The sequence below is a fragment of the Vespa velutina genome, chromosome 11 (genome assembly GCF_912470025.1).
Source record: "Vespa velutina chromosome 11, iVesVel2.1, whole genome shotgun sequence".
Taxonomy (NCBI): domain Eukaryota; kingdom Metazoa; phylum Arthropoda; class Insecta; order Hymenoptera; family Vespidae; genus Vespa; species Vespa velutina.
In genome coordinates, this window is record NC_062198.1 from 2,582,450 (window position 1) to 2,602,449 (window position 20,000).

The 20,000-nt window shown below is 29.8% G+C and overlaps 1 protein-coding gene across 6 annotated transcripts in view; it reads right to left on the reverse strand.

The window, feature by feature from the left end:
- LOC124952852 (sodium/potassium/calcium exchanger Nckx30C) overlaps positions 1-20,000 on the reverse strand; it is a 55,865-nt gene that overhangs the window by 14,980 nt on the left and 20,885 nt on the right. For 2 of the 6 annotated variants that reach the window (XM_047503354.1, XM_047503351.1), the window contains 2 exons: positions 15,515-15,791; positions 2,320-2,591 (listed from right to left, as the gene is read on the reverse strand). In XM_047503354.1, the coding sequence (XP_047359310.1) occupies positions 2,320-2,591; positions 15,515-15,791 (549 nt within the window). Of the gene's footprint in view, positions 1-2,319; positions 2,592-15,514; positions 15,795-20,000 lie in introns of all 6 variants that reach the window. The other 4 variants (XM_047503353.1, XM_047503350.1, XM_047503356.1 and 1 more) reach the window with 3 other exon arrangements.

The window sequence follows — 20,000 nt, forward strand, 5'->3', positions numbered from 1 at the left end:
TCAACATCGCAGACAATAATTATTATAACAATTATAAGAATTTATAAATCTTTTTATTTTCTCTCTTATTTGCTCTCTTTCTCTCTCTCTCTCTCTCTCTCTCTCTCTCTCTCTCTCTTTTTTCTTATTTCCCAAATCGATATATGTATTTGCACTTGTCCTTAGTATCTAAGTAGTACAAGGACATTATTGACCAGACAACACATGTTCCTTATCGATACTTCTCTGATTAATGCTTTCAGAAATTAAAAATAAAAGAAAAAAAGAAAAGAAAACATTAAAATAAAAAAAAAAATAAAAAAAAAAAAAGAAGACAAAACAAAGCAAATCCATTCGAGTTTTGTTAATAAATCAACAAAATTCTTCATTAATCTTTTTTTAATTGAAAAATTAAATCAAAATAAAAGAGAAGAGAAGAGAAAAGAAGAAGGAGAAGAAGAAGAAGAAGAAGAAGAAGAAAAGGAATAAAAAATGAAAAATAAAAAGAACGAAATATCCCTTTGATACGTTGATAAGTACCGACGATTAACGTGAAAGTACTCCCGTTCGGTTGCTCGATATAAAATGAGAATAATTGACTAGAGAATTCTAAATGCACTTTATCGATCGTTCGAAAAAATGTTAAAGGGCTGAGAAACGAGCGATTATAGCTCGTAGCTCGAACCATTCTTTATATCTCGTAGTAACGCATTTCCTTATGAGAAAAAAAAAGAGAGAGAGAGAGAGAGAGAGAGAGGGAGAGAGAGAGAGAGACACACACACACAGAGAAAGAAAAAGAAAGAGAAAGAGAGAACGAGAGAGAGAGAGAGAGAGAGAGAGCACTCTCACGCAACATCGAGAAAGATATCAAGAGTTTGACGTCAAACGATGCTCTCGTTTGCGAATAACGAAGCATTCTCCTCCTCTTCCTCCTCTTTTTCCCCTCCTCCTAACAACCTCCTCCTACTCTTCATACATAACGCAGTTTAAAAATAAGTTTACTTTTAATGCCTTTCAATTTGACCCAATGACCTCGTTGTCGTTAGCAAACGAATAAGCGAAGTATCCTATCCACGTTAATCTTCCTCCCCCTCTCCAACTCTCTTCCCCTCAACATTTTAACCTCCCTTTTTCTTTAACTTCTCCCTTCGCTCTCTTATCATCTTTTCTCTCTTTCTCTCTCTTTCTCTCTCTTTCTCTCTCTTTCTCTCTCTTTCTCTCTCTTTCTCTCTCTCTCTCTCGGTCTCTTTTACCAATCCACTTTCATATTTCTACATACAGAATAAGAAAGAAAAAGAATGAAGATTGGTCACGTGAGACATTACGAAGGATATTTTAAGGAAACAGGAAGGAAGGAAGGAAGGAAGGAAGGAATGTTAGCAGGCGGGAAAACTATTCGAAGTACGTACTGATTGATGACATATACTGGGTGTCCTAGTTCGATCCTATAACGATTTATTAGAAAGCTATGCATTGTCTGATGTAATTAATCTCGGATCTTGGATTAGAATTTCAATGATTTATTTTTGGTCGCGTGGAACTGTTGCGTGTAAAGGAAAGACAAAAAAGAAAAAGAAAAAAAAAGAAGAAAAAAGAGAAAAAAAGAAACGAATGAAAACAAAAGTATCGGGAAATAGAAATAAGTTACAAAAAAGAAAAAAAAAAAGAAAAAAAAGAAAGAAAAAAGAGGTCGAATCGTAAATTCATTGGAGATCTATCGAAACGTCGGATAATAATTATTTTAGAGATAAAACTTTTATTTTTTTGAGCCTTAGCAGTATAATTATATATATATATTGTGTGTTTGTTCTCTTCTTTTAGCTCTCTCTCTCTCTCTTCTCCCTTTCTCTCTCTATCTTTCTCTATCTCTCTCTCTCTCTCTCTATCTCTCTCTCTCTCTCTCTCTCTCTCTCTCTCTCTCTCTCTCTGATTTATTTGATTTCTTTTTTGCTTTTATACACATGTACTTTAAATAAAACTGTTTCTCTTCGAATGTTTCGTTTGATCGATCAAATGAATCCGTTTAAAGACCTTTAAAGTGCAAAGTATTAAATAAATGAAAGTTTAAACTTCAAAAAAAAAGAAAAAAAAAGAAAAACAAAAAAAGAAAGAAGAGAAAAAAAAAAGGAAGAAACGATTACTAATTAAATAATAGTGTTTAAATATAAATAAATAAATAGTAAATAATAATAGTGTATAAATATAAATAGTGCTTGGATTATTAAAGCAGAAATAATTTTCTTTAACTTATAGTTCGTCGTTGGCTAAAGATAAAAATATATTGATATGTAAAACGATCAGAACAAATTATTGACACCCGGTATACATCTAAGAATTACCGATTCGAGGCCGGCGTCGAGACCGGCAGCTATACCGCCGTTTGGAAGTTCCTGAATGCCAGCTGTGGTGCCAGCAGTGGTAGTTGTCGTGGTGGTGGTCGTTGTGGTACCCTGAGAACCCTGTTGAAGTTGTAGGGTAGTCTCCTTGGAGGATGCACCAGAATAATGGGCCGCTGTCGAGGTCGCAGCACCGTTGTGAGGCCTCGTTGCATCCAGTAGCACCTTCAAAGACGCTATCGCGTGCAGCTGCGTTGCTTTTTCGTCCACCTTACCTAAATAATGTACAAGAATGTTGCAGGTTAATAACAGCGGAGCGTAAACATACCCCATCCCCACCCCAACCCTCTACAACAGTGTTTTTCATATTGTCTATTAATCGTCAGCGATAAATTTATTAGTAGATAAAAGAGATAGAAAAAAATATATTTGCTATTTGCATTGTATTTTTTTTTTCCTCTCTTTTTTTTATTTTTATTTTTATTTTTTTCTTTTCTTTTTTTTTTTTTTCGTTTTTTATTACATACATAACAATCTTATAACCGAACAGTTCGAAGGAAATATACGTAGGTATTATTTAAGAATGTAAATTAAGAATTGACATGGAAGAAAAAAAATTTTATCGATTAAATCGGTATTCTATCTCATTGGAATTAGTTTATATTAGATTATAGTTTGATAGAATCTTTATATTTTTTTTGTCTTTCTTTTTTTTTTTCTTTTTTTCTTTTTTTTACAATATCTCTTAAAAAGATCACTTTTTTTCTAATATTTTCGACATAAATTTTCTTTATGATCTTCCATGTTTTATAATAACGAGTTAGACAAATCTGAAAAATACTGTACTACTATATTACTCTAATCTACTCAAAACCTACCCTCGAGCGATTTTTATTGATATCAATATCAATCGCTTTAACTATACTACCTACAAGGCCCCTTATGTTGTTAAAGGCATGCTAGGAAAAGCCATGCAAAAGCTAGCGACCGATGTAAAATATATGAAAATGATTGCCACGGTCATTATGTAAGTACTAATTATAACTTCGTTTTATTTTAATCAATATTGAAATTTCAATGAACATCCCAATATATTTACTTTATCTGTCGAATATTCTTTTTTTCTTTTTTTTTTCTTTTCAATAATTATTCGATCAATTAATTAAAACTTTGTCACTTCAACGAGTACCCGTATATATATATATTTTAATAATTTTTGATTCAACATTTTTAGTTTCATCAGAAAAATTTTAGAAAAGTGTAATACTTCTCATTATAATTAATGTATTGTTATGATTGTTAATTATTTAAACAAATAATAATAAATTGTTAATATATTGATAATTATGAAATAATGAAAAGTAGGATAATTCATATAAATTTGTTAAAATAGCAAAATGTTAATGCAATTTCTTTCGATGTTATGCTCAAACGAACGTGTCACTTGTCTACGACTTATGGCAGCGTGCTACGAGAACGACCGATGCTTTCCACGCGAACGACGTTTAGGTTTCATCCCTTACGATCGGATTAACTCGCTCGAATCATTTCGTGCAAAGTGTGCAAAGCTTTACTTGTTTGTTTGCTTGTTTGTTTTCTCCTAAATCCTGTTTAGAAAAAATTACTTTCGATAAATAGATATGATATATAAATAAAATAAATATAGATCAATGTCGACAAATGATATGACAATTAATTTTAATTATTAAAATACTCGATCCATTAGAATTATTCAAATTATTCTACGAATTTGATAAGATAAATATCGAAGAATTTAAAATTGTTAAAACGTTTGATATTAAAATAAATAAAAATTAGTAAATTATAGAGATAAACGAATTAGAATTATCAAACGTATTAGCATTAGAATTATTAGATGTAATTAAGGGATATTATTACCGTTAATTGTTCAAACATTCGTAATATTACTAATTAATAGTTACTAGTTACAAAAGAAAAAAAAAAAAAAAAAAAAAAAAAGAAAAGAAAAGAAAAAAAAAAAAGATCTAACATATTAAATCATTATTATCGGTTGATTATTAATGTTATATTTAAAAATGACAAAGCAGAGCCCTCGTAATGTCCCTTAACGCGTTAAAGGTCCAAGTTCTCACGATAAGACACATGTAGACAATATATATGTATATAAATACGAACTGATCGATGTATGGATACCTATTGAGAGTCCTACTTTAATTAGTTAAACTCGAGAAACGACGGCACTTTTGCGTCTCTTTCGCTTCTAAATTTGTAACCACGTTCGTCCTTTAATCACGAGTTACCTCATTTACACGTGAACTGTCGATTATCGTTCGACTGACCGGATATCCAGCATCGTTTTAACAATATCCCTTTTCCGACTAATTGCTAAAAGCCGTTTCGTATGGATGTTGTTCAAGCGTAAAAATGAATTATAAAGTTATAAAGACGATACTTAGAATAAATATCTAATTATACATATACATATACACGCACACATATATATATATATATATATATATGTGTGTGTGTGTGTGTGTGTGTGAATCAGAGAAATTAATATTGAAAAATGATTTTAAATTTTCGAATGAATATTTTTTTTATCATATTTAATTTCATATTCATACGTATCAAATCGATGACAATAAGTTAATAGAAATTTTGTCATACTTTATATTTAAATAAATAAACAATCAATACAATACATTTTTGTTAACACTTTTCCCAATTGCTCGTTGGTTAGATCTTAAAAAAAAAAAAAAGAAAAGAAAAAAACAAAAAAAAAAAACAAATCTTTAACTCACTTTAGGATCGTTCAATTTTTTTATGAATATTTGTAGATTCAGTATTAGATAACAATGGTTTAAACAAATTCATTATTAATTAAAACCAAAAAACAAAAATCTTTGAATATTTCTTTCATTAATAGTACATAGATCTATATATATATATATATATATATTATCGGATGATTTTGTTTCTATCAACTAATGTATTGTTTCTAATTAATAAAAAGGAGAGTATGCCAGAGAAATTTTGTTTTGCATTAAAATCAATCAGATGATACTCACTCATTGATAATCCTGTGTATATAATTTCTTTTAATAAAGAATAGAAATCTCTCTCTCTCTCTCTCTCTCTCTCTCTCTCTCTTTCTCTAGCGACGAAGAAAATTTACTTTTAATAAGATATCTAATTTTCTTAAAGTTTCATCTGATTGTGTTCGAGTATACGACCTTGTAACTATCGGCCCTATTCTATTCAACATTCTCGTGTAACACGTGTCGAAGAATATCGAGGATACTCTACTTTCAGTTCGCTTCTCTCATGGAACAACTGTAAGAAGTTTCGAATTTGTCAGTTACTATGACTCGTTCAAGCTTCATCCAATCCTTACTTTGCTAAAAGAAAAACAATCTGAGAGAGAGAGAGAGAGAGAGAGAGAGATAGAGATAGAGAGAGAAAGAGATAGAGAGAGAGAGAGAGAGAGTGAAGAAGAAAAGAGAAATCAACGATGCGAAAAGGAAATGCTAAAGAATTCTGACGTGTTTGAACAACGTGAAAATATCTTAAAATCGCACAATACAGTTCTATACATAGTTTCTAATGTATCGACATTCTGAAAATATTCCTTAATGCTTTTCCTTGATCCTATAAAGATCGTCGAAAATGAATAATTTTTCGAACTATCTTTCAATTCGTGGATTGTTGAAATACAAACAAAAAAAAAAAAAAAGAAAAAGAAGAAAGAGGGAAGGTAAAAAAAATGGACTTATTAATGTATCTTAAGAACAAATCGATGTAGAACACATACTCAGAGAGAGAGAGAGAAAGAAAGAGAAAGAGAGAAAGAGAGAGAGAGAGAGAGAGAAGTTCTTTGTATTGTTCTTTAAAGAGCTCGAAAAGGTATCTAATTCGCCAGTTACCCTTTCTTGTAGAAGTTTCGACCAATCGCACATCCGGCCAATCCTTGTTGAGATTGGTGGTGGTGGTAGTGGGTGGTGTTGATAGTAGTAATGGCAGTAGTAGTAGTGGTAGTAGTGGTAGTAGTAGTAGGTCAAACACAAAAAGCCAACGTGAGAGTGGCCTTCATCCCTGAAGGTATGAACGAGGCGAGAAAAGAAAGACGTAGAACTCTAGTCAAGATGGCAAAGCACGATGAACATATACATATACATATGTATATATATATATATGTATATATGTATGCATGTACATGTATATTATGTGTATACATATATACAGCATACATATATGTTTGTATTTATGTATATGTTTTGTATCGACTTCTAAGTTTGACGAAAAAAGAAAAAAAAAAAAAGACAAAGACGCCGAGAGAAAGACAGAGACAAAAAGAGAGAGAGAGAGAGAGAGAGAGAGATGAGAATGAGAGATAAAAAAGAAAAGGGTTAACACGTTTCTCGACCAAAAAGAATATGGAGCTTGATAAAAATTCGAGATTCCAAATCTAAGGAATTAGAAAAAAAAAAAGAAGAAGAAAGAAAGAAAAAAAGAAAAACAAAAGAGAAAAGAAAACGAAAGGGAAAGAAATTAAGAAAGTGACGACGACTAGTTGATTAACGAGAAGGAAAAATTAATTAAACGAAGAAGACGTAACGTTTCCTCCTCCTCCTCCTCCTCCTCCTCCTTTATCTATTTTTTCACTTTTTTCTTTCCTTCTTCTTCTTTTTTTTTCTTCGAGAGAGAGAGAGAGAGAGAGAGAGAGAGAGAGAGAGAGAGAGAGAGAGAATCGTTAGTCGCATTTTCTCAAGCACTCCGACAAGCGAGAGGTAAAAAGTAATTGGATTTATTAGCACGTTCTCGAGACGTTCTCACGTTATTTTCGTCTTTATTTTCTGTAACGTAATATACTTCTCACAATGATGACGACAGGTATGGTCAAAGGAACCTTGAAAATATCGTTTCCTTGGTTAATGATAAATATTGTTTTAACCGACATCCGATTCGATCCCTTTAGTAATTATAGATAATCCTTACTCGAAGATGGTTGATTCTCAACTGACAAATGTCCTCTTATCGTGTGTATTAGAAGACAGATGAGGAATAACATTTCTCCCGAGTCGATGAACATGATATATATGTTCTTCTATTTTGATATTACTCATATACTACGTATTTACGTTAGGTTAGTATAAAAGTATATCAATGACATAAACGTATGTAGAAAATAAACACAATTGTGCGAGTAGGTTTCAATGGAAATGTTATTAGAAAAAAAAAAAAAAAATAACAAAAAAGAAGTTAAACGATATTATTGTGAGATAAGATTTTTCCTTTTTCCTTCTGTTTCTTTTTCTTCGTTCTTTTTTATTTTTTTTTTCTTTTTTTTTTTTTTTTATTCATTCATATATAAACGTTCGAACGTCGCAAATGTAAATTGCTTGAAAAATTTGCGAATCGTTGTTAGAAATAAAAAGAAAAAAAGAAAAAGAAGAATTGAAAATAAAACACAAAAAAAAAAAAAAAGAATGAAAAAGAAGAAACAAAGGAACGTAGAAAAAATAAACGTCAATCAGAATTTTTGATATTTGATCGTTTAAATGGCAGAAACTAAAAACGACATATCGATCTTTAGATATCCGGTAATTTTATTCCCAAGAGTATCGAATTTTACTGAAGGCCTCGCGTGGGCACAAGAGGCTAATTCTAATGCAAAAGTCCGTTTGATTGATAGACTAAACCTAACGTTTGCCGCTTTCGTACAACACCAATTGCAAGTACTACTTGCTCTTAAAACGAATGCTCGCACACTACAATGCCCCGTTATTCGTGAACTATTATATATACTTATATATATATATTTAAATATATATACACTACTACTACTACTACTAACACCATTCCGACGTTCTATCAAGGTAAACACTAGTTTTGTTTTCTTGCCGTAACTACGAGTGCGTCTGAAGTACGAACGAAGAACTTTTCACTCTTGCAATGCCGACGATCTTAAATTTAAAAAAGTAGAAAAGGTTTTATTGGCTTACCTTGTCAGAGTTATGATCTGAATTAAATGAATTATATATATATATATATATATATATATATATATATATATATATATATCTTTCTCTCTCTTTTCCTCCGTCTATCTTTCTAAAGATTAACATCAATTATTAAGATTATCTAAATATCATACAAAAGTTATTAATTATTAATACCGGGATACTTATTAATAAATGCAATTAATATGAAAATCAAGGTGCATTTAATTGTAATATCAAGTTAGATCAGATTAGTATAATCAAGATTTTATCGGTCATCCTTGTCAAAGTTATCATTCAATTTAAATGAAATAATACCCACCTCGAAAATTTTTCAATTATTAATATTATCGAAATATCACGAGTTATTAATTATTAATGAGATTTATTAATAGAAAGTAATTAGTAATGGAAATTAAAATGTATTTAATTGTATCATCAATTTGGATCAGATTAGATTAATCGAAATTTTATTGGTTATCCATGTCAAAGTTATAATCCAATTTAAATTAAATAACTCCTTCTCTTTTTTTCTCTCTTGGAACATTTTCTTTAATTATTAATATTGTCTAAACATCATAATTAAATAATTACTTATCAGGATAATTAATATAAAAACTATTAATATGAAAATAAAATAATATTTAATTGATAGATTAGATTAGAGTATTCCATTATACTTGTTTAGTAGATAAATAGAAATGTTGAGTAAGTAAATGTGATAGATAAAATAGACAATGGAAGCTAATGAAAGAGAAAGAGAGAGAAAGAGAGAGATAGATAGACAGAGAAACAGAGAGAGAAAGAGAGAGAGAGAGAGAGAGAGAGAGGGGAGAGAGATAAGTAGCCGAAAAGCAATTAGTTGTAATTAACTACGTAAATAGAGATCGTAGGAAACTCCTGAGGTTCAGGCTTAAACCTCAAAGAGCATTTCGCTCACTAAGTTCAAACTGTTCAAAGTAAATTGCACACAAGTTAGGGAACACCTTGGCTTCGTTTGTTAACATTATTCCTCAGAGATAGATAGATAGAAAGATATGTGGATAAGTAGAGAGAGTAAGAAAGAGAGAGAGAGAGAGAGAGAGAGAGAGAGAGAGAGAGAATAGGGAAGTGTCATCTCATGCGTTGATTTCGGCAATGTTAAGACACTCGACGTGTTCGCTTATGCGAATGGAAAGTAGTCACTAGAGATCGAGTATAAATTCGTGTTGAAAAGCTATTGCGATATATTATTTTAAACACGTTTATGAGTATTTGAAAGTATATAGGAATTTATATATACCAAAAATTATTATTACTAAAGAAACTATATATATATATATATATTTTATTAAATATTAAGTAAATTTTACTTCGATTAATTATTAATAATCAGATGTATATTTAATTAATAAATAGTAATAAATGGAAGTGAATTTTTTTTGACGGGATTCTTTTCTTTTTTTTTCTTTTTTTTCCTTTCTTTCTAGTTCACTCATCGTCTTGAGTCTGTGTATGTGAATTTTACTATTTTAATCAATCGTATATACTGATTCTTATTCAACGGAACAAATCCATTTGTCTATTGTTCTCTAGATTTTCTTTTTTTAGTCCTATCCTTCGTTACATTCGTCGACTCCGTTCATCGTATGCTAACGAGAAACGTCGAGAAGGATGTAGAAAAAAAATTCGCATGAATGGAGAAAATGGAGGTCACGAGGAAAAGAAAAAAAGTGAAAAGGAAGGAAAGAGAGAGAGAGAGAGAGAAGGAGGGAGGGGGAGGGGAGGGGGAGGGGAGGGGGAGAGAGAAAAAGGATCGCTGTTTGTCGTTCGACGATCCGTGAAAATTTCAGAATCAAGTTAACACGATTAGATGTTAATTAATTCAAGAACATCGTCAAGTCGATGAATTTTGAAAATTTTCTTTCGAACGATCTACCTTGTATTCGATTATTTGTACCTTTTTTTTTATTTTATTTATCTTTTTTTTGTTTTTTTTTTTTTTTTTATAAATCAGCTTACTACGATCAATTCATTTTTTTTTTTTCAATTTTTTTTATCTCATCTAACATGATTCATCCTATATAGATAATTCATCCCTTTTATACACGTACAGGTACGCGGATATCATATGATTAAACTTCACCCCATTTAAGATTTTGGAACTTGTAACTCTTAACTCGTTACAAAGCCAGTAATCATGGCTGCTCGAAAAATTTTCAGATAAATGTCACTTACTTTACTAGACGAACATAACGAACATTCGCTAAAGTACAAACTCTCGTAGTTTCTTTTTCTTCGTGACCTCACTCTCTTTCTCTCTTTTTCTGATTGGTTTACATTCCGCATGAAAGATTTCACGTCTAAATGTGGAACTGACACTTTAATAACGACGGATTAAAGTCAGAGAGCAGATCTACTCCACGAAAAGTCCAAGTCGATTGGTTGGAAAATTAGAAAAGTAGGCAGGTTACCTTTTTCGATCTATGTAATTACTTAACGTTGCGTTACGTCATTCTTGCGATCTCCAAAAAAAAAAAAAAAAAAAATAAGAAAAGAAAAGAAAAAAGATAAAGAAACGATAATTAATAAAGCATTCACGAGAGTGTCACGAAGTGTCAGATTTATTGTTCAATAAATTTATCTTTTATTATTATTATTATTATTATTATTATTATTATTATTATTATTATTATTATTATTTTCCATCTCCTTCCTTCCCCCGAAAAATTTCTCAATCTTTCTTGAGTTCATTTCGATTTTTTTTAAAATGATCAAGTTTTAATAAGCGAATTAAAAAATATTTTATGATCTTTATAAAAAAAAAAAAAAAAAAAAAAAAAATGTTCAATGTCAAACGAACGTGTTTTACGAATTAAAAAAAGAAAAAAAGAAAAAAGAAAAAAAAGAGAAAGGAAAAACGCGAAGGAAAGAAATTGAATCCAAATATTTTTTGGATTTCGTCAAACTTTTGTTTACAACGTATGACTTCATAAAAAGAATAACAGAAAAAAAAGAAAAAAGAAATCTTTACAAGTAAATGAATACATTGTACGATTTCAAAAAAGAATTCTTCTTCACTTGAATGAATATATTGTACAATTTCGAAAAAAGAAAAAGAAAAGAAAAAGAAAGAATGACAAGATAATAAATAAAATTTCAATCGATAATTAAAATTGACATTACTTAACATGGGACACACCCATCCACCTTTCTCCTTCTCCCCCCCCCCCCATACACACACATATATATATATATATATATACATATACGTAAAGTAGAATTTATTTGACAATGACTGTTGATTTGAAAGTGGAACGTCTCGTGGCCTAGACTAAAAGCATCGACCGAGAAGAGTCCAACGTTGTAAAAAGGACTGAAAAAGGGTTGGGGGGAGGCGGGGAGGTTGAAATCTGGATTAAATAGAAGCTCCGATCGGCTTACCACAGGATCGTTGGCGAGAGCTACTTCCTTCAAATTCAACCCTCTTACCTCTTCTTAACTCTAAAAAAGGGATAGGCCAAAAAAAAAGAGTAAAAGAGAGAGAGAGAGAGAGAGAGAGAGAGAGAGAGAGAATTTTGTCGGTGACAGTGTTATCTCGAATGTCAGCACAGCGTGGTGTCTCGATGACGTTAAAGGCATGAAGTTAAAGGAAGGGAAAAGGAAGGCAAGCCCACGAGAACGTGGATTCGCTAGTTTCGATCGATACACGAAGCTTTCTAGGTCAGGGTCCCGATACACACATTTATACACACACACACACACACACACAAGCACGCATAGAGAGAGAGAGAGAGAGAGAGAGAGAGAGAGAGAGAGAGAGAGATAGGCACGAACACAGATACAAAGATAAATCCACTACTACTTTTCCGGATGTACTCAAAACGCGTTTTACAAATTCGTTTGAGCTACGAAAAGCTATAGAATATTCATCTCTGTCAATGCGTCTTATTTCTATTTATCAATTCGTCATTCGTTCTCGTTTCATTCCTTCTCGATGGTCTTCGTGAAAATGTCGTTGACGAAGGGAGAAAAAAGAAAAAGGAAAAAAGAAAAAAAAGAAAAAAAAACAAAAAAGAAAAAAAAGAAAAAAAGGAAGAAAATAGGAAATACATCTAGTCTCCTCTGTTTTTTTTCTTTTTCCTTTCATTTCCTTTTTTTCCTTTTCTCTCTCTCTCTCTCTCTCTTTTTTTTCCTTGTTTTTTTATTCTCCTTCTTCCCATCGGAAAGAGATCACTTCCCGAGCGTTTTTCACTCTCTCACGGATATGTCTGTGTACACATATTCTCTCTCTCTTTCTCTTTCTCTCTCCTTCCCTCCCCCTCTCTTTCTCTCTCTCTCTTTTAACAGGTATTGAACATTTCCCACGCAATCGAGATTAATGACGTGCTTTCACGAGAAGATTCTCTTCCACTTTCGTGGTAGACGAAAAGGGATGGGGTGAATAGAAGGGAGAGATAGAGATAGATACACCTGTGTATGTATGCGTGTGTATATATATATATATATATATATATATATATATATATAGATAGATAGACAGAAATAAAGAGAAGGCATACGAAGGAATAGAAAGAGAACGAAGAACTCGTCAATATATGTTACTTCCGCATGGTTTCATGTTCTCCTCAACTCGGATACGTAGAATCGTTCCTGAGAAGATTCTCATGAAAGCTTTGTCTAATTGACGATCGGCCTTTTCTTTTTCACGACAGCCTGACCTGACCCATTTATATAACCACCACCACTACCACCTTCCTTTTAATACGTTAAACCGACTCCAAAATCAATTTTATCTAGAGATTACATACATAATCTAACTCCTAGGTGGATTAAGATTTCTATTTGGCCAATACGAGACGAAATTTATTCCGTTGTTATTCGAATTTTTGATTAAATTCTATTTAATTTATTATTGAATTTACTGACCTCCTTCTATTCCACAAGATACATGATACGTAATATTATTTTTCATATTTTGTATTGTGCCATTTCAATAAAATGAAATTTAATTTTTATATTATATGTATATATATATATATATTCATTAATTAATAAAAAATTATTCTAATTAATAAAAAAGAAAAAAATGTAGTGTATTTCTAAAAATTAATAATAAAATTTTATATCTTGTTAAATTTACAAGATCAGAGTAATTCTAAAGTTATTTTAGTCCATTCAAATTTTCGATCAAATTCAATTCTTTAAGTCGGTATTTTAAGATTATTGACCTTCAATATATGTGATGTATAAAATATATATGCTATGTATATACATTATGAATTATATAATTTGTGATTAGATATAAACGTGTCTATTTTAGTATTTAACAATATTGGTTAATAAATATTTAATAATTTTTTAATACAATATAAAAAATATATACAAAAAGAATATATATATATATATATATATGTAGTTTTTTAGAAAATAAATAAAAATTTTATATTTAATATTTGCAACATCATAGAAATCTGATTTATTTAATTCAATATTTATCTTGGAATGAGTACATAAGTGTACATCTCGGTAACAAACTAGAACATAATGGGATCGCATGGACGGTTACAAATTTCATAAAGGCGTTACAAAACTTTCCCAATTATATCTTGAAAATGATCGCACTCCGACTCTCGTTGGTTCGTTATATATATATATATATATATATATATATATATATATATATATTCATATTTACATATGTACATACATATATAACTTACTTTGTACGAGACTCGTTATTCAAAAGCTCAGAAAGCTCAGCTGACGTTTATTATCGTAGTCGAACGAAAGACAGATATAAAAGAGAGATTGTATAGGGTTGAAATTGCGAAAGGTTGCATTTTCTTTCGTCAGGGTTGAATTTTAATCTACGCTTTTTAAACGCTCGTCGATAAAATGGCGAATATACACAACTATCTTGAAATATACGAGAGTAATAAATATATATATATATATATATATATATATATATATATATATATATACATACACATATATACAATGTATATATACATACAAGAATGTAAATGATTTATATAATGAATTAAAATTATTGAATTCACGATTATGAATCAACGTTTTATCGAAATTGGGGGGGAAGGACTAAAATATTTTTTTATAAATTGTTATTCTAATTACATACCGATAATAATCTAGTTAACTCGATTATAATTCCATTCAAATCAAATACAATCAATATATAAAAAAATATATATATATATACGTAAATAAATAATTTAAAAATCAATAGATCAAAATCATTATAGCAAGGATCAAAAAATATATGCGTTGATCGACAATTAAAACTGGATTATTATTAATTCGAAGAGAATATAATACAAGTCAAGGGGTCTCTACGCAACGATCTACGGGAATTTGAAAAAAAAGAAAAAAAAATCCTTCTTTGATAATACAACAGTACGTACTACTCATGATCAAAATACAAGAAAAGATAAAAAAAAAGACAAGAAGAGAAAAAAAAATATATATATATATATATGTATATGTACCTGGTAAAGTCGACCGATGACAACTTTCAAGATGCTTTCGAACGAACAAACGCAGCGTGCTGTGCGTTTGCGCAGAACTGCGTAAGCTCAGAGCGTCGTAGGATAAAGATTTTGGAACGAGGATGAGGTGATTCGAAAAAAAAAGAAAAAAAGAAAGAAAGGCGAAACAAAAAAGGAAGAGAACAAAGAAGACAAATAAAAAAAAAAGAAGAAAGACTAGATAGAGATAGATATATACAGATGGACAGATAGACGGATGAGGATAGAGAAAAGGTAAAAGAGAAAGTGGGGTATATAAGAAAAAGTGTGAGATAGAGATAGGAATGAGTACAAAAGAAGGTAAAAAGCAGCAAAAGAGAGAGAAAGAGAGAAAGAGAGAGAGAGAGAGAGAGAGAGAGAGAGAGAGAGATAAAAACAGACATACAGACAGATGAAAAAAAGGAGATAGTAAAGGTAAAGAAGAAAATCTCAAGAATGAAAAAAGATGAAGTAAGAAGAAGTAGGTGAGGAGGAAGAAGAGAGAAAAAGAACTATGACAACGATAACGACAACAATAACAAAAAAAAAAAAAAAAGAAAAAAAAAAGAAGAAGAAGAAGGAGAGAAAAAAGGAAAGAAAAAAAAAACGAAAAGAAAAGAAAAATTAAAAAATATAGAGCGTGCATTGTTTTAAGCAAAAAGCAAGAAAGCTGGCAAGCGAGAGTGATAGAGTGTGGAGTTGGTATACCGGCGCGGGACTGACCGTCGTGGAGCGGATCGATCGTATGGATCATAAGCTGTAGTAGGCCGTGCCTGAACTTGGCGTGGCTCTCCCTGGTCGAGTGAGATGATGGGACCTGTTCGCAGCCCTGTCCTGTTGTACCGGCACCTCCACCAGCACCGCTGCTACTTCCACCCCTGCTGCTACTGCAGCCAGCATCCCCTGTTCCTGGCATACCGCTACTCCCGCATGCACCCGATACACCACCCACGCTCGTCTCGCTACTGTTGGTTGCATTCGGATGCTGCTGAAACACAGTAGACCTCTCTTAGTCAGCTATCACCTTCTTTATTTTTTTATTTTAATTTATTTTATTTTATTTTATTTTCTTTTTCTTTTTTTTCTTCTCTTTTATTTATTTATTTCCTTTTTTTTTGATTTTTTATTTCTTTCTTTCTTCTCTCCATTCTTTTCTCACTTCTCACTTATCCAAGATATTTAATTATTTTTCCTTTTTTCTTCTATCATATTTACACGGAATATCATTTATATTAATATTTTTTTAAGATTCTATTTCAATATATATATATACAATTGAATGTATTCGTTGTTTATTACGATTGATTTTTTTTTATAGATACACATTTGTTTGGTTCGATGATTTTCTCTCTCTCTCTCTCTCTTTCTTTGTTCTTTAATTCGAAGTAAACCATCGTGATATCATCGAAACGAACGTATCTTTATTTCTTTCTTTTTTTAAAGAAAAAAAATTTGAAAAGAAAATATATACTTGCTAATCAAAGGATTAATAAATTAAATAGAAATTTATTCCTTTATATTATTACTTCAACTTATTGCCGATTGGTTAAGATTTATTAAAAATTTTGACTTTTATTCTATTTCAATGCGATTGGACGATATTGAAATTATTTATCAACCAATCAATACTTCGACATTAACTTATAATCTTATGTATGGTCATTACTATCAATCACCGTATGTATGTAAAGGTTAAGAGTTATTGAAACTTTAACTATAATTTTACTTCAACGATGTGTTCTATGACAAAAGCTCATTTACAAATAATATAAAAATTATTTCATCATCAATCACAAATGATTAATAATCAAATACAAATTTATGATCTTTAAGTTATCGTCCCAAATATTCAAAGTTCGAGAGTTATTTAAACTTTGCTTTTAATTTTATTTCAATGAACACGTATTACGTATGATAAAAATTTTTTTCATCGATTCCATTAATACCGAAAATTATTTACTAACTGATAAACATTCTAATGCAAAATTTATTATCTTAATTATCATATAACGTCGATAACAGTATATAGGATCATTTATAAATTATTTCTTTCTCCCGGACTCTATTTCATTTTATTTAATTCTTTAAAAATTATCAATAAACAAAACGTTATGTTAAAATTTACTTATATATTCTAACTAGCTTCTATTCGATATATATATATATATACATATATCGCACGATTTTATTTAATATTAAATTTCACGAATAAGAGAAAATATCGAAATTGTTTGTTCGTTCATAAATATTTTTTGCTTTTCCTTTCTTCTTTTCGAATAGAAACTAGTTAGAACATATAAGTAAATTTTAACATAATGTATTATTGATAATGTTTAAAGAATTAAATAAAATGAAATAGAGTTTGAGATATACGATGTATATATAAAACACGTTTGGAGAAATGAAATAAATATGGGAGAGTTAATATAGGCAAGGTCAAAGTACTACGACTCTCTCCCTCTCTCTCTTTTTCTCTCTCTCTCTCTCTCTCTCTCTTTCTTTCATTTTATCTCTTTATCTGTTATCTTTTTTCTTTTTTCATTTAATTTTTACTTTCGAGTCTATCGATGCTGAAATTACGAAATACGAAATTATTCAAACGCGAATACATTCTCTTTATCAGTGCGACGTGTTAATGAACTTTCTAATTAACGGAGACCACCCTGCGAATAACCACCTTCGAAATGAACCGATTTGAATCTCTTGCATGGGATCTATCGTTATAGGATACTCAACTAACACGTATCATTAAATTGAACGTTGTTTGGTACTAGTAATCCCTCCTCCTATGGTATAATTAACTAACTAACTATTAGCAATTTAGTTTTATCTGAAATAATATTATCGAATTATACGATCATTCGAATTAATTTAATGTTTATTAAAATTAATTAGACACGTCACTTTGAAGTATTAAAGTATTACGTAAATAATTCATCTATCATTTTTACGATCTTAAATAAAGAAACAAATAACAATATAATTTAAAATTTAGAGTATCTAAAATATTAAAAGAATTTTCAAAATTATTAAATAGTTAATTATTTGTTTAATTTGACATAGTTAATTTATTTTCGTCATCGCTTTGATCGACATTCGTTATGTAAGTTTATTTGATTTCATTACACGAGAATCATTCGTATTGCTATAATTCATGATGAGTTATTAATTAAATTCTAGGTAATATCGTGAAATTCGTGATGGTAATGGGAAATATTTAAATAGTTGTAAAAAGAAACAAATAATAATTTTTTTTACAATTATTCATTGTTTATTTCTCCGTTATCAAATTGTAAAATATCTTCAATGATATGAAGAATATGATATACATACGTATGTACATCTAATATTTATACATATGTATGTTCACTATATGTAAATAACAAACACGCGTATATTAAATCTAATTTATACAGTAGATATGATCGTTAAAGTGTTCATTAGCGTACATTCTAATTATTTAATATCTTTTTACAAAGATTTCTAACCAACACCAATGAAAACTCTTTCAACTCTTTCTTGTTATAGATTTCTATTGAGACTAATAACAAAAACGAGTTAGACGTAAGTCTTAACGTTTACCATTCATTGCTCTTTGAAACTATGACGATAATATTAATTATATTATTACCACTGCAAAGAAATACCTAATTAGAGATACTTTTTCCTTCCTATACAAATAAATAAATAAATAAATAAATAAATAAATAAATAAATAAATAAATAAATAAATAAATAAATATATTGCATATATTCATTATGAATAATGCATATATATCTATACACAAACAAGAAAATATATTAAAAAAAAAAAAAATATATTAATAAATAAACAATCGATTTTATCATTTTATCAATTATATATATATATATATATATATATATATATATATATATATAAAAGTATTAAAGATGAAAAATTTGTCATTTAAGTGATATCATACTTTCAGATATACAAATTGATAGATGAATATATAACATAATAAGTCGATAAAATTGTAAGATACAAATTTCATCGTTCGTCCTTCGATTATTGCTGACTATTCTTTAGCTCGAAGCGATGTTTGTTCTCATTCTAAAATATTTTATAGTAGGTAGACGGTATTATATATCCTTTAGTATCTCCCTTTTTGCCACGTTCCTACGAATACTGGGTCGAGTGTCGATGAGTGCAGACGTGGCCTACGAAACTAAGCAATCTCTCTCTCTCTCTCTCTCTCAGCTCTCTATCTATCTATCTATCTTTCTGTCGCACTCACTTTCATTTCTAACATCGGGATACTTGCCAAAAAAAAAAAAAAAAAAAAGATAAAAAAAAAAAAAAAAAAAAAGAAGAGAAAAAAATGTCGAAAGCAAAGAGTTGCGTTGGCCATTGTCGTATTTAAAAGGATATCTACGTACATATGTGTATACACGTGTTTCTCGAGAGTGGCATACTTCAAAGTAATGACACTACAGTTTTAACTCGCTTATCAAATCGTCGTTCCTATCGCTATATCCTCATATCTTACTATACACGTTTAATGTAAAGCTTCCCTTTTTTGATAGACATAAAAACATAACACACGGATAAGGATCTTCACTATTACCAAACACGTTATAATATCGTCAAAGTGATCGTGACGAGATGATAACATGTTCCGTAAGTATTTTACTATTTATACTTTATAAACTGTATTACAAGTACGTACTTAGTTACTTTACATATGTATGTACATACATATGTACATATGTATCTACGCATCGAGTAATTACAAAGTATATTGGATGAGTATATAAAGTGTTTAGATAATAATGACCCTTGAAAAATTGACCTTGTCAGACTAACATTCTCTCTCTCTCTGTTTCTCTCTTATATCGATCATTCGTACGATTTCCTTTTTTGTTGTTTTAATGATACATACATACATACATACATACATATATATACGAAATGTAAATGAAAGTGATTAGAACGTTTTATCTTTTATTTTATTCCTCGTCTTTCTTATTCTCTACTCTTCTTTCTTTTTACTTCTTCTTTTTCTTTTTCTTTTTCTTTTTCTTTTTCTTTTTTTTTTCTTTTTCTTTTCTTTTACACGTCCATCAACACAAAGTTATTTAATTATAATTATAAAGGCAATGTTCTTTTTATCATTGTCTTTTTTCCTTTCTCTTTATTTTTCTTAAAATCTTGTAATTACTTACGTACTTA